General features: G+C 37.2%; 1 protein-coding gene across 1 annotated transcript in view; it reads left to right on the top strand.

Annotated features, from left to right (window-relative positions):
• The window catches only part of KPNA1 (karyopherin subunit alpha 1), a 52772-nt gene that overhangs the window by 9333 nt on the left and 27011 nt on the right, over positions 1 to 16428 (top strand). The window contains exons 2-6 of the mRNA XM_069785928.1: positions 3307 to 3440; positions 5842 to 5949; positions 7227 to 7326; positions 7900 to 7994; positions 10826 to 10957. Coding sequence (XP_069642029.1) covers positions 3312 to 3440; positions 5842 to 5949; positions 7227 to 7326; positions 7900 to 7994; positions 10826 to 10957 — 564 coding nt within the window. The 5' untranslated portion in view covers positions 3307 to 3311. The remainder of the gene's footprint in view (positions 1 to 3306; positions 3441 to 5841; positions 5950 to 7226; positions 7327 to 7899; positions 7995 to 10825; positions 10958 to 16428) is intronic.

Raw genomic sequence — 16428 nt, 5'->3', positions numbered from 1 at the left:
GATAGCAAACAATCCTTGGACAACTGTAACAACTAACATAGAATTGTTATATTTTCAGTCCTAAAAAAATAATTTGTGTGCTCACACTGAATACATCTAAAGATGCTAGCAGTAGATGTCGGCTTGATGAAATTCTGGATGTGGTCATTGAATTTTTCACCAGTAGTTGGGGAATCAGTAAAAGAATGATGAAGAAAGAATTGATTTTAGGAGATATTGAGGATATTACAAAAGCTGCTTTTAGGAAAAAACCTTTGGATTTAATAGTTATACAGGTTAGATAGGCAGGTATATAAAATGGATATGTAGCTATGTGTTGGGATTTTGTTTATTTGCTACCAGTGAGGGACTACTATGAAATAAATTACTGAATTCATTACTAGTTGAATTGGCAACTTCTCAATGGTGAAGGGAGCTTAATTTTTTCACCTTTAATAGAAGAAACTGTCTTCCCAGTCATTTGATGGTAGGAATTTGTAGGAAGGCATTATTCGCAGGTAAAACACAATACACTATTTTGAAGGGATTTTAAGTGTATAGATTACTCAGAAAATAGGGGGAGTTAGTCAGCAAAGTGAGCTGTCTTGCAAGTCAGAAATGAGCATAGCCAAAAGTTGCAGCTAAAGCTTATAAAGGGTGTAATAAATAATTCTTGTGAAGCCATTAGGTAGAGGGGTTCAGGTAAAGTCAGAGAATTCAAGTAAATCCTGTGCCTGTATTTTCAATAAATGAAACGATGATGTAAAGTACAATGGGAGAGGGCTAACAGAGCTGTGAGAGGAAAGTGAAAGTTACTACCTTAAAGTCAGAAGCAAAATTAATTGAAAGAAATCAATATGCAAGTTAGGGGATGAGGGGAAACTAGGTAAGTAAGTACAATAAGGAAGAATACGCTAAGGAACCTTGCTGATGGTGAAGTTGGATGGTGTCACTGATGTTTAGAAACACTGGAACATCATACAGAGGGGGATACATAATAGAAATGAGATGAAATCCAGTGTTAAGAAACGAAGATGTTCCCTGTCGAGGATTTCTTTAAATGAAGAACTTTTAGGGATTGAAAGTGAAGATGTGAATTGACCACAGGAGCTGTCAAAGTCCTGAAATCTCAAATAAAGGCAAATATAATTTTGTGAGTTTGAGAAGATGTGTTTCAGACAAAAATGGAGAATTAATAATATCATGGAAGGCCTGAGATCTTATCTGGGCTGTTGTGTATGCCCGTGTTTGTTCATGTTGAAGGGCAGATTGACTAGAGTGGCTGCAAAGCTTTTTTCCTGTTAGGCATGTCCTGTTAGCTCATGGTTGTCCATCTGGTGTTTGAGTTCATTTTGCTAATTCTAAAATATATAAAATATTTCTTTCAAAATGTTTTAGAAACAAAAGAAATTTTGTACTCTTGAGTATTTGTTAGTCTGAATTTCTTTTTGCAGCTAAAATCCAGGGCTTCCTCAGATAGTCTGTATGTTTAATATACAGCTAGTAGTCACTTAAACTAAAAGGGGGAAGAAAATGTTATTGTCAAGCATATTGCAAGAAACATTAACACTCTAAGCTCAGACACCTAAACACAGGAAGAAAGGGGTCTCTAAGCTGTTAAGAATGACGTAGGGAACTTCTCATGTTCTGAGATTTATCTTTTTGTAGGACCTTTGTTTAAAAAAAAACAACAAAACGCCATTTCAGGAAGAGCCTTTTCAGCAGAATTAGGCTGCTGAATGACTTGCCTATATGCTCAGGCTTTTATGGTGTGTTCAGTGCAATCTGTGACTGATCTTGAATACAGTAGTTTTATGTCCCTTAACAGTTTTTTAAATCTCAGTTGACAGAATACAGTAACGCTTGAAGTGATGCCCGAAATGTCTTCTGTGAAAGTCAGTTCTGATCATCAGAATTCTTATAAATGATTGTCAGGTAGCAGCAACTTAAAAAGAGGCTCTAATAAGAAGCACATTTGGGTATCCTCTTTTTTTTTTTTTTTTTAAATATCTTAAAACTCCTTATGCTAACTGAAAGAAGAGGAGGTTAAAGTAGACTTGATTATATGTTTGATGTGTTTTAAATAGGAAACCTAAGCTGTTGAGAGTCTGTATACACTCATGTTGCTCCATTTTAAAGTAAAAAGTGCACAGGAGATCATTTATCACCTGGTGATTCTGTGCTTACAGAATCTGAGGTAGGTAGCATATTTAATACAACATGTTAGGGCATTTGAAAGAGACCTTTAAAAGCCCTGTAGAGTAACTTTTTATATAACGTAGTTTCCTAAATTTTGTATTACAGAGCTGCAGATATTTACAACATATTGGAGATTCTGCATCTGTATGAAGATGCATGGAAATACTGAGGTGTTTAGAATTTGGTCCCCAACCTTTTTTGAATTTAAAGGAGGGATGTAAGGAGGGAGGTAGCAGCAGAATGGAGCACTAAGAGTACAGACCTGATCCACAGCCCATTGATTTAAGGGGTGCGTGGTCTTTCCACACAGTTTTATAGCTATTGTTTTATCCTAAGTAACTCCAAAGTGCAGCATTGTACATGTGAAAATCATCATAGGTAGCTATAAATGCTGATCCACTGAGTTACGTAAGACAGACAGTACTTGGAAATCATAGACTGAAAAAAAGGCCCCTCTGCATAAACAGTGGCAAGATTAGAGGCTGGGGGTGGAGAGGAGGGGAAGAATAGCACTGCTTTCTTTGCAGGAGTGAGCATTTTCAGTGGTTAAACCATCGTCACCCAACATTTCTCTTTCCATTTCATTTTTCTTGGAGGCTTTGTCGGAATAGAAGGAACACAGGGTTGTGTTGAATTAACTTAAAATGTGGATTTGGAGTGCAAAAAAGCCCCTGTACTGACTTGCAAAGTGAATTAAGCTAAAAAAGCAGCTAAAGACCCCTTCACTTCTGAGTGAAGACAGGGGAATATAATTAGTTTGGCTAATTCCCTGTGTGGAGAAATGTTAATATTTATTAATGCAGTTTTCTTTTTAGCCCAGGCTGTATACTCTGCCTTATAGATCTCAGTTCTTTCTTAACAAAATATTAAACTTATTCATGCCTTGCAGTCTCCGAGAGTAAAATAAAAGTTTGTTGGTCTGATGTGAAGAACTGGCACACTGAAGTGACATTTCTGTGAAATTTTGCTTTACACCTTCTGAGTTATTGGAAGTCAGGTGATGGGATATAGGGAGAGCAGTGGCTGGAAGTGCATGGCTACAGAGATTAAGAGATGGAAACCATATAAAATATTATGTCGTTGAAGAGTAATTCTTTTCTGATTTCTCTTTTTAATCGCATTGTAAAGGAACCATGACGACCTCAGGAAAAGAGAATTTCCGACTGAAGAGCTACAAGAACAAATCTCTAAACCCTGATGAGATGCGTCGCAGGCGGGAGGAAGAGGGTCTTCAGCTACGGAAGCAAAAGAGAGAGGAACAGGTACTGTGCTACAGTTGCGATAACTGTAATCAGTCCTTAAACAGTCTTGTCTTACACTGTCTCTGGCTCTTTGCTTCTCCCAAGCCCTTTCTTAGTTGTTCCTGCCCTGCCAAATTCATACACAGTCAGTCTGAAATGAGTCACTTGCAGAATTTACTGTCTCTTCTGCAGGCTCTACAAAACCTCAGAGTGAGTGCTCCTCATTCACTCAAGTGTAAGATTGGCCAGAGCAGCTTAAAGATGATTTGAACAAAGCTGTCTGACCTTGCACTGAAGGTGATTGAGGAACTCCTGTTTTGTTTTTTGTTTATGTTTTTTTTGTTTGTTTTGTTTTTTTTTCCTGCTACCTGAGTTGTGGCTATAATCTCTGTTCAAAAAGTGGCAAGCTGGGGTGAAATGGAAGGAAATACTGTGGCTAGAATAGAAGGAGGAGAAGGTCTGAGCAAGTCCTTATAAGTTGCAGTAATGATTTTCTTGAGGGGAGAAATAATTTGTTGACTGATTCTTCTCAGTTTTCTGTCTTTAAGTTTCAGTTCATGTATGAATTTACAAAAGTTCATACTATGTTTATGTCCATAAGGCTGGTACCTTGAGTAGTGGATTTAGTATGTGTTGCAGGCAAAATGGTTGAGAAAAATGCTCAGAAACGAAGTTTCTCTACCTGCTCGTGTCTTGCTAGTTCTTACTATTTCATTCACATTGTAAAGTGGCAGGCGCTCTACAGGTTTAATCAGGAAATGGCAGCAGTGACAAGACATGATGAAAACCATTTTCTGATAAAAACAGGTAGCATTGAACAGTTCTTCTTTTTGTTCTTAGTTGTGTTCATTGGAAGCTTTAAGGGATTGGTTCGATTTCAAACAAAGTTATAACAAAGCCTTTTTCATCAATGTTGAGGTTTTTGGAGTTAGAATGAAGACAGTAATATGGTTGTGTTTGGAATGGTAGGTCAAGTTTGTAATCTGTTCAGTTTAATACTGTTTTCACAGTGTCAATACCAGATGCTTTCAAGGAAAGGCAGGGGAGAGTTTGAGAGGAAATTGCAATACTTGTTGATTTTGCTCAGTATCTACAGGTGGCATTTCCAGACCTCTGGTAGTGCAGACTGTCGTTGGTCTTCCTTGTAAAGCCGTTACTAAATTAGGAAAACCATGAGTCATTTTCTGTCTTGTCTGTGCCTCTGACCTCCCTTGGACCCAATTACCACAGGCTCGCTAAACAAAGTGTGTGGCAGTATTTCCTTCTGTTAAGGAAAACTGTTAGTCTTAACTGGACAAACAGTGGAGCAGAAGTAGAGTTGCAAGCAGAGTCTGCAGCTCTACAATTTCAGACCTTCTACAGGTACTTCTCTTTTATGTATTCGGCACATAGCTCATTGAAGTTTGTTTAAATTCCCTGTTTTTTGGTGTTTGTTTGGGTTTGGTGTGGGGTTTTTTTTGTTTGGTTTTTTTTGTTTGTTTTTTTTTGTAGCAGAACAACCCCACAAAAACAACCTCAGGCCTCTGAATTTTCACATAACTTGGCAATGTATAAATTTTGGTTTAAGGCTGTATTTGAGCACATGTTTGAGCTTAAGTGGGCACATCATACAGTAGCTTAGAAGGAATAGCATTCCATAAGGATGCCTATCATTGACCTAGGGTTGCTATAGACTTAGCAGTTTTGCATACTGTTTCCTCCTCATGTTCTATGGAGAAAAGAGTAACAGCAGGTCTGTGTCAGGCCTCTGTCTTGCCTGTCTGCAGCGGTGCAAATCTGACATGACTCAATGCTGGAGTCTTGCTTCCTGAACTCGACAGGCCAAGCAGCACCCCCAAAAGCCATCTTGTCATTGCTAATGTTTCTTTCGATGAGACAGCTGGATTAAGGGGAGAAGCTGCAGCCTGTCTAGCTCTCCTCATGACATCTCAGACTGAATACCTTCTCTAAGTGGTAGCAATCAAATTCTGTTCATCCCAGTAAAATTTCAATCCCATATGGTCATCCTCCAAAGCCCTCTCTTTGCCCCGTAACTCAATTATCCCAGCCTCTGCAGGTGTTCTACAAAGATCTGTTATACACAGCTATTTTTCAGGTCTTTAAGCCCCATTATCCTCTGCAAGAAAGCCATTGTCTGGAAGCTAGAGACAGCTCTTGGATGGAGGGGGAATGTGAAGAAGAGAAGGGAAGATCAGTGAGAATTTTTCAGAAATTTTGGGAAACAATATTCTAGCACATTCATTGCTGTTTTCGTTTACTCCATGACTAGCTAAACTTTCTCCATTTACTGTCAGGAGGAGTCCTGTAGCCAGTGTGCTAGCTTCTTTCAGGTGATAGCATATGTCATTTTTACTGCAGCCTAACATGACATGCTCTGTATATATTTGCTATATAATATATATTAAATGCTTTCTCTCTTTAGTTGTTTAAACGCCGAAATGTTGCAACAGCTGAGGAGGAAGCAGAGGAGGAAGTGATGTCGGATGGTGGCTTCCATGAGGCTCAGATGAACAACATGGAGATGACTTCTGTAAGTGATGAGAAGGGAATACAGTGTTTGCTGAAACTGGTCAGGCCTGTTGTGCAGTGACTTAAGGGGAATGGAATTCCAGAAGAATGTGAAGAGTGCATTCAAAGAGCTTATGGATAGCTCTTAAACACCTGTCTCAGTGAGCTGCCCTGAAACAGATTACATGAGAAAGAATGTTACAGGTTGAGTGAGTGGTTGCTCAGTGGATATGCTTTCAAGAAAATTAAATAAAATGTCATTGTTCCAGGCAAGCTGATTACTTCCTGGTTTTGATGCTCACCATTATGGGTGATTTTTTCAGCTGTTGCCCAGAGTTGTTGGGGTTTTTTAATCTGAAATTCATAATGCTTGAAATGTGAAAATGCAAACCAGGCAATGTGTTACTGCAGTTTACAAAGTAAAAAGGGGCTCAGTGGAAATCTTTGTTAGTGGACTTTCAAGTGGCATCATTTTTAGCTAGGGTGTTGGAAACACAGCTAGGCCTAGCTTATCTAGCTGCATGTATCCTTAAACTACTTTCCAAGCTGGAATTTCATCCTACAGAAAAAAACTTTTAGTGGAAATTAGGCTTTTCTGCTTTCTCCCTGTTGCTTTACCACTTCTTTCTCTCCCTGGAATGAAAAATGATAAGGGATTCGGGCTGTAATAGAGAGGTTTAAGGAAAGTGCAGTCCTCACTGAAAAGTCTGACCACTGATCTTCACACTTGTGTCTGTATTCAGGGTATGCCAATGATGTTTTTGTAGAAATCAGGCTGGGCTTGGTTTCTGTTGGTGGTTATACCAGCCTTGAAAATTACTGTGAAACAGAGACATGCCTATAAACAATGTGATAGATCACTAATAGAATATATTGGTTTACTCTTCAAGATAGTCTTTAAATGCCAGACAAGTCCTAAATACCATTTAATCATTTGTGTGGAAGCTTACATGAAGTAACTAGATGGTAAAAAGTAAGGAAAAGAGCCTATCTAATTGAGATAGATACTACCATTATACAGTTTACTATTTTAAATGTCATTAATTTCAGGGTCTTAACAGTTGGAGCTGTTAGCTGTTACAGACAAATCTACACTTAAGAATGATGCTGCTTATGTAGATGTACATGTATGATGACTCATTTGTTGTCCATAATGGACTTACCTTGGTTTTTACTCAATAAGAGATAAACTTGACACCGCTTTAACAAATGTTGTAACCTTTTTACCACTAATCCCAGGTTTTGTTTTCCCTCTTGCTCTCTGTCACTCTCATTCTGTCCCCCCCACCTGAATCCTAGAGTGCAGTCATCACCTCTGATATGATTGAGATGATTTTCTCCAATAGTCCAGAACAGCAGCTTTCAGCCACCCAGAAGTTCCGAAAGCTTCTTTCTAAAGGTAAGGGCTGAAGTTACTTAGGAAAAAATGTAGAAGTGTCCCTGGCATATGTTTTTACTTTGACAGCAATTAAGACTGAGCTTCATACACAGATTTCTGGATGAAGCTCTGTTTTGCAAAATGTCAGCAGGTGTATGTAATAGTCACTTCTTTTCTTGAAATCTTTGTAACTACTAAGTGATGCAGATGTGATGTCTACTCCTGAATGTAAGTTTAAAGTAGGGAGTGTCTCTATGGCTCAAATATGCTGATATGCTGAAGTTTCTCTGCATGTGTGCATGCCAGAGTGACTTCACAGAACTGCTGCTCTAAAGTTGGTCTGCCTGAATTACTGAGTGCATTAGTGTTTTGAATCATGTTACCTCATTACCTCAAAATTCAGGCTGGAGACTTCTTATGGTGACAGATAGGCATCCATTGCATTTTAGTAAAGGTAAAGCAGTATTGTAGAAAAAGAACACACTCTCAGAAAAGAGGAGTCAGTATGTCCTTGGATATTATTTTGATGCGGTAATTTGAGAATTTCCCTACAAAGAAATGAATGTATCTAACTTTGGTTTTTATTTTAAATAGAACCAAATCCGCCAATAGATGAAGTCATAAGCACACCAGGCGTGGTGGCCAGGTTTGTGGAGTTCCTCAAACGAAAAGAAAACTGTACATTACAGGTATACAAATATAAATATATCTATGTTCCTATATTATGAAGGCATTTGGTGATGCAAATGAGGTAGAAAAAAATCAGTGATTTTTTTAATTAGCTGTACTTCCTCTCTTTTTCTTCACTAGGTTAAAAAAGTTATTTTATCTTCAGGGTTTCTAGCAAGGCCTCTGAGGACAGGAGAGAGATGTCTGAGTTGCATTGTGTGATTGCTAGGATGGGCTCTTTACAGCTTGTCATGTAACAAGAGCAGTTTGAAATTGGGACCTCAACAGATGAAAAGCTATTAAACTAAACTTTAATGTTTGTCTTTTTTGTACTAATTGAAGACAGTTTTAAATCTTCAGAATTATGACTTAAATTTTTGATTAAATTAAAAAAAGTTTAGAATTAGAATTAGAATCCATAATGATAAACATAGAAACTGTGAAACTTACTTGCTTTGGTTTGAAAAACTAAATTGTGTTTGCTACAATGGTGGTTAATTTGTCTTGGGCTTGCTTCTTGGAGCTTTGTCTCATTTCGAGCTGTCCTTGTTTCTGGTCAGAGTTCCTTCTGGGTTAGTAGAAAATGAAAGAAAACAAATCATTTAGTAAAGAAAAAAAACGTTAACAGGTAACCATTAAATACAATATAGAGGTTAGAATCAGTGTTCTTTCAAAATGCATAAGGCAACAAGTTTGCTAATGCCATGTGAAATCCAAATTTTGGTGAGTGGAGATATGCACAAAATTGATACTTTTTTCTTACACGTTAGAGAAAAGGTTCCATTTATAGGAATTACTTTTCAAATTGATATCCACAGAATTCCAAAGGTCTATTAGCTACCTTTGAGGAGTCTGTGGACAGTAACTACGCGTATGTATCAGATTTAAGCCAGTTGGTTTGCAACTGTGGAAAGTTTGTAACCAATTTGATATAAAAAAAAAATGCCTTTTATTACTTATAGGGCTCTAGCATGGAAGTCTAAGACAGGCACATAAAGGGAAACAAGCTCCTAATACTTGAATAGGAAGGGAAAATAAAGGTATAGGATATTTCATCAAATGCAGTTACATTTCTTGTTTAAAAAACTTCAAAAGCAATTGTAGACTGAGTCAAATTCTCATGGCCGTACTTGTGTAACATGTATTGATTTTTACACGGAAAGAGCAAAAATCGTCAAAGTTGAAACTTGCCGAGCTTGTCCTAAAGAGTTTGTAACAAAGCATTGAAAATATAAACTTGAGTACAACCTGATGGCATCCATTAGGAAGCCAAAGGGCAAGTTCTAAAATATGGGTAAGAAACCTCTGTGGTTGAAAGATGACTAATAATACTGTATCACAAAACACTGAATAATCACTTCAGAGAAGGTACAATTACAGGAAAGCAAGTACATTTTATGTTGGCCTTAAGCTCTGGCCTGAACGTTTTGCTTCTAGTTCATTAATGATGAGTCTTACAGTTTTGACATAGTATGTTTCTGCTTTATTGCAGCCTATGCTCTTTGTATTACAACAATGTATTTTGGAATCGTTTATTCTGATCGCATGTTACCAGGATATAATTTCTCCTTTAGTTGATCAGGAGGGTAGGATTAATTGTATTTTTAGAACTGAAGTCTTTAATAATTAATAACACTTTAAAAATTAAAAGCCTTACAAGTCTAGGCTTAATTGTTGAGTTCTTATTTCAGGCCTGTTTCAGGATTCTGTGCATCTCCTTAGCAGGAGTTGCTTTTGTGATTAAATCCTAAATATAAGTCCTTGCTGCTCTTAAGAGATAGCTAGGCTTGGAAAGTATATAATGATTTTAACTGGAAATAAAACTTAATAAATTTTAATATTTAATAAAATTTATTGGTAATGTCAAAATTCGTCATTTATCGCATACAACTTTCTACTTTTATTGTTCGTTGTTTTTTACCTTTTCATTCAACTTTTAGCAGTCCTTGTTCACTAGATTCTGAAAGTATCTGATAGGATTTAAATTTGCTAGTGTAGTGTAATAATTTTTGGACTGAAAAGCATGCAGAAATCTACCAAAATCTAGATTTCTAGAATCTATATTTTCTGAGGTCTATATCAGGTAGTGTTAAAATTTGCATTTCAGCTTAAAAAGTTAATGTTTTATCGAGTTGAGATTAAAATAAAGATAAATTGCAAGAACAGTTAAATAAAAAAATGCAAATTTTTAATTCAGGATCTCAGTTTTGCTTAAAGTATTGAATAAAAACATCATACTCTAATAACTCTTTGCAGCAATACTGATCACCAGGTGGAGAGGAGTACATTGCTGTGGTTGCAGAGTTCTACCAGATTGTGATCACAAATTCGTTTGTGTGGGTTTTTTGTTTTTTTTTTTTTTAATTCAATCTCCTTTCCTGTTTGTTTTTTTAAATGGCTTTTAATTCCTTTATATTCACTGAGTTTTATCCAACAATGTTGACAGTGTCTCTCTTTGTGCATCTTCAGGAATGGCATTGCTGATTCAGTGAATGCAGGTATCGGGTGTCTTGTGGGAAGACTCATTTTTTGTGTATTGGTTCTTAGCTAGTAGGGAAAGGAAGTAGAACAGACCAAAGGTAACACAATTGTGTAGCAAAAAATAATATTTGAAAAGCCACAGCAAACCCGATCTTGTTCTCATAAGGAACTTCTGCAAATTTTGATTTTAAGTGATACCAATAACTCTTAACTCTATGATTCTGATTCTTACTTTGCAAATTGTCTGTGTTAATAATATCTCATGCTTTTCTGACGCTAATTCTTTCTGTCTTTAAAAGGCATTTAGTCTTCGTTTTTAGTGTGGCATAGAAGGCTCCTAGTAAACTTTCTTTTGTATTTTGTTTTCCAGTTTGAGGCAGCATGGGTGCTGACAAATATTGCCTCGGGAAATTCCCTTCAGACTCGAATAGTGATCCAGGCAGGAGCCGTCCCCATCTTCATAGAGCTGCTTAGTTCAGAGTTTGAAGATGTACAGGAACAGGTAAAGATTAAGAATGGTGTTGGGTTTTTTGTGTGTGTGGTGGTTGGTGGGGTTGGGTTTTTTGTTTGTTTGGTTTTGGTTTTTTATTTGTTTTGTTTGTTTGGGTTGGTTTGTTTTGGTTTTGCTGGTTGTTTTTCTTGTTTGTTTTTTTTTTTTCCTTCCCCTGAAAGGAACAAGGCTATCCTGTAAGAAAGCCTTTAGAGGAAATGTAGTGTTTGGCAGTTTTGCGCAACAGTTCCTTTCTACCTAGTGTGTGTTAAAATATCTAAGGAAGTACTGTATTTTTCTTTTTCTGGAAATGATATATTTAACCACAGCCAATGCGGTAATGCATTATGATCTCTAATGGGTTAATCTTTTTCTGTGTATTGAGGAATTCAGGAAGTCTTGTTTACAAAATTGCTTTACAGATGGAAAGTTCATGCTTGTTTTTCCTGAAGATAAAGCATGAGTGGAAACTGTAGTTTGTTTTCTACAGAGAAAATTATAGTTTGTTCTCTACCTTCCTTACAGAGTAGATGAATACTCTTTTAAGGCCCAAAGGGATCAGTGTAAAGCACAGACGAAACATTTGACTCGGTAATTTCCGCATGAGGCCCATAACTTGTGTTTGAACAAGGATGTATTTCAGACATGTAATCTTGCTTTGAAGACTTAGGGTGATGAAATATTAATCATGTTAACAAATAGAGTTTCAGTTAGGATTAAGATTAACTTGAAACCATGCACCTTTACTGTACAAATTTGACTAGCTTTGGGTCTGGGTATTTGCTTTTGTTTCACTGTCTACTCAATTAGTAAGCTCTCTGTTTTTTCCTATAGCTACTTACAGACCATAGCTTAAGCTTTTCTTGAGCGAATTAAATTAAGCTCTGAATTCTCATTATAAGGCTATTTCTGAGGTGATTGGTTTGTTTTTTTGGTGACCCTTTTCTGAACATTTCTTTGTTTCAATATCTTTTTGTGGTGGTGAAATTACAAGCACTGGGTATTCCAGTAGCACTGTTCCAGCAATGCTGTTTGCAGAGATAGTGCCTCATTTTAATTTCTACTTGATACTTTGGTGTGTAAATATCCAAGATGTCTTTGCGGACTCTTTGCCACAGAAGCTGGCTGTGAGCTCAGGTTAAGCTGATTATCCAATATGATCCATTGTTCTTTTCAGAGTCACTGACTTCCAGGGTTCAGTTCTCCATCCTGTAAGTGTGACCTCTATTCTCTGTTCCTAGATGTCTGACCTTGCATTTGGCTGTATTGAGATGCATGATTGGAGAAGTCCAGACTCATAAGCATTGGATCGCTTTGTGTAACTTGCCTTTCTTTCTTATAGCTGGCTCAGAATGTACCACCTGTACTTAAGGTTGCCTAACATTTTCCACAAGACAGACAGATTTTTATTTTCTCAGTTGCTTATAGCTTTCCAGTTCTTTCACTCTGTTACTTTTCATTTTCAATGGTCTGTCTCAGGATGAATTATTTTTGAAAAGTTTTTTTTTTAAGAGAAATTGAATTCAGGTGCTTGAGAAAATGATACTAAAGGAAATAAATATTTTTTGTCCACTTTTTTAGCTTCCTTTGAGGAAATGAGTCTGTCTGTTGTTGTAGAAACTAGAAATGTGATAGGGAGCTTGCCAACATGGCAGATGAATGCTACGTTCTGCCCATGTGAAAATCCATCCTGACTTAGCTATGTGATGCTTTTTAGAGTTTGTTTTTTGGGGGTTGAAATTGGTGACATTACTTTCCAAATTCAGCCATCACTTGTATGGTGCTGTTCCTGCAGAATGATTGATGCTTTGAGTGTGGCAGGGGCTACTCCAGTTTTTTGCTCCTAATGATCTTCTGTGCAAGAGCTAACTTGTTTTTTTTATTAGGTTGTTGTTACCATCCCTGCTGATGTTCAGAGAGCAGGTGGGAAGAGCGAACCTGTTTAGAATGAGTTGTGCAGCCTTCAGCCTTAAGATGTGTGAATTAACAGAAGAGCTTAGGGGCCACAGTTAAGTAGTTTATCTGTCTCCTTCCCCCTCTGCCTCCTAATAAACTGCTGACATGTTAAAGTTCAGACTGCAGGCAGGCAGAGTGGGTTGTAATTACCGCAAAATATTTTTCTATGCAATTCAGGTGCTGAATCCATGATCCCTCTGTTACCAATAAGTCTCTAAATACTAGTTACAAATTGCTCTGTAGTAAGCTGTGCTAAAGAAGGGAGATGTACCACTGCGAAGTGTTACCTACACCTTTTCATAGCGGGTTTCTGGGCTGCAGGTGTAGAGATTGCAGCGCTGCTCACAGCTGACTTTGGGTTTGGTGCAGGCCAACATGAAAGAAATTCTGTTTTTTCCAACAGCTTTAAAAAATACCAAACACTTCACCATAGTATCTATTAAGACAAAAATTAAAAGCATTAAGCACTTAAAAGTTAGCTCTCTTACTTCTGCATTACAGGATAGCATTAATACACAATTGCATAGTATTTTTCCAGATGACTCTCATCTCATTCAGTATATGTACAGATTGTTGCCCTGGTAACAAATCAGTGGGTAGTAAAGGAGGCTTTTATTTGTCACACTGTGGCCCTGTTTGTTAAAGTCGGAACATGTTACAGTGAATGAAGGAGAAAAGGGAAGAGATTCTTATGATTAAGGCAATTGCAGGTTTCTGAGATACATTTATCTACTGCTTAGTGTCTGATGCTGGACAATTTGCTTATATCTGTTTTCAGTAAGTGGATACTAGTTCTATGTTTTTTGAATGCTCAGTGTGAAATATTTCTATTTCGCTTTGTAGTTGAGGACAACTCGGCACTTTTGCAAGTGACTTTTGTAATTAGGTCTGTGTTTTGAGCAGATCTGGTCCTGGACTTCTCAAGCTGGATTCCTGAAACTGGGAGATACTTGGCCATAATTTTCTCCTCTGTAAAACGATGATTCTTATCTTCTCTCACAGTAGCACTGTGAAGATTCTTATTTGCAAGCAACTCTTGCTACATTTGCAACAAATTACAAAAATACAGGAAAATAAAACTACATGTTCAGGGCAGATGGGCCAGAAGCTAGCCCTACAACCATATAGTAAAGGATGAAGAGAAAAAGAAATATTGAAAGCTGTGTTTAGTAAGCCATTCTTTGTGCTAAGTGGGATAGTAATTCTGTCGAAGGAAATGTTAGTGATAATATAATTTTGAATATGTAGCATAGCATAAACTAAAAAAAAGCCCAAAATTTTAATTTGATTTACTGGCTAATTGTTATCCACTGTTTTTGTCTTACAGGAAGTCAGTCTCGCAGACTTATACCATTGAATTTGTCTTATTTCAAACTGCCCTTAGCAGTAGCTCAGGAACAGATACCAGTTTACCTTACCTGATCATGATTTTCCCAACAGTTATTTTTCATATTTATAAGCTAGTTTTAATCTAATGTGTTGCACTGTTTCTTTTGCATATGCTAGTTTCTGAGTGTAGTGTGATTCTAAATCAGCAGTTTTATAGAAGTCTGTGTGAGGGAATGTTTATGTTTATTAAGCAATATGTATTTTAATGAAATTATATCTCTTTACAAGATGTCTTTTTGCAAGATCTGTTTCCCATTAAGCTATGCAGGCTCACATTTAATTACCCTACTATCCTTTAACTCCTTCATTGTTTGTATTGTATATCAGTCTTTCTCAGATTGTATATCAGTCTTTCTCTGTGATCAGTGGTCAAATGATTTGGCATCCATTTTTCCCATCAAAGAAACTGAGTTTATTACAGAAGCTACGTGTCCATTATTTGTGAAAAACGCTTTGGCTACATCTCCCCACCTCTACCGGTTCTGTTTTTGGTGTACTGATTTTTAGATTTAGTTAATGGCATATGTCCTAGCCTTCTTCCACTTATCAAAGTTTTTTTCTTCCAAAAGACACCTAGAAATTTAGATATGCCAGCCTGAAATTATTTATATTGAAGGACTCCAAAGCCCTTTAGACATGCTTAAGGTTGATCTAGCTTCAGCAGTGTCTTAGCTGCAGTTCTTTTCTGAGTTCCCTTGCTGATGTATTTAAAACCCAGATGTCAGCTTGGGTTTCCTTGATGAACATTGAATTTCCTTCAAAAACCATGCAAGGCATTACGCTCCCTGTCTGAGATGATTGAGATTGTTTCACAGTGACAGATATGTGTCATTGTGTTCTGTTGGACAGACCGTAGCAGGAGAATCCCCAGCTGCCCCGTTCTCCTTTGGGAATGTTTGTGTTTTCAGCTAAAGCAATCAATGTGTTTTTTTTTTTTTTCCCCCCCCTCAGTATTTTTCCATTCTTAGTTGTGTTGCTGTTCCTTTTGGTAACCATCATTTGTTTGGCACAGGTGACCTGTGAGTCTGGTGTCCAAGTTCTGTTTGGCTTTTACATCAGCAGTCCCACTAACTAGGTCTTAGTAATCAAAATGTGGAAAAACAGTTGAGGCGTGAGTATGAGCTATGTTCTGTGTTTGGATGGATGAGATGCAAGAAATAAGGAGCTATGACCACCCCAGCCACTGAAAGAAAGGTGTTTTCTGTGTTGGGGCATAGTAGAAGTCATCTCCTAGGAATGTGGCCTTACGATATCCTTCCTTGTGTTCACTTATCCAATCACACTTGTATGCAAGCTCATCTTCGCTGTCTTCATCCCAGCATTAGATCCATTTCCCAGGTCAGCAACCAAAAGTAGAGAAAGTGTTGATTCTCACTTCGTAATACTGCTTCTACACCAAGAGGCACAGACTCTACGCACTGTTGGTGGTTGGTTTAGCACTTGGTTTAAATATCAAAAGCTCTAATGAAATAATGCCTGAGAGCCTTCAGAATCCAGGGGAAAGTGGAGGGTTGTCAGAATGCACACAAATTATTCACAGAAGGCACCATATGGCTCAAAAGTACTCTACAAAACTTGCACTTTACTGTTATTGACTGCTGAAGTTGTTCAGCACTGCAGGAAAAAAAACACTGGAGTTTAATAATGAGTAAAATAAACTGGAGACCTGCAACAATCCCTACTCCACTATTAGCCATAAATGGAAATTTATACAGGTGTATAAAAATAGAAGCTGCAATTGACAACACAGCATTTGCATTTTCAGTTCACACACAACTTTGCTACCTAAGATGTTGGTTAAAAAGTCAGACTACAAATCTTAAAATTGCAGATTCTTTTCATCTTCAGGTCTGAATGTAGATATTGAAAGTACTGAAATGGAATTTTTTTGAGAGTAAAAAATTTTTCTTTTATTTAATAAACTCTGAAACTTAATGGAATTAAATATCCTTTTACCTCTGCAACTATCCAGAAAAGAAGATAAAAACATTTGGGATGTATAGAATGAAGCCAAAATGTTATGGCAAGCAAGCCATTTACATCTTGAGGAGTGCACAAAAGCAGCAGTGGAAATCATTGAACATTATTTAGACAAACAGACCCTGAAGACACTTGTCATTGTTCACATGTCGTCTGTG

The sequence above is a fragment of the Haliaeetus albicilla genome, chromosome 6 (genome assembly GCF_947461875.1).
Source record: "Haliaeetus albicilla chromosome 6, bHalAlb1.1, whole genome shotgun sequence".
In the NCBI taxonomy this organism is placed as follows: domain Eukaryota; kingdom Metazoa; phylum Chordata; class Aves; order Accipitriformes; family Accipitridae; genus Haliaeetus; species Haliaeetus albicilla.
This window is presented reverse-complemented; position numbering and strand designations above follow the sequence as displayed.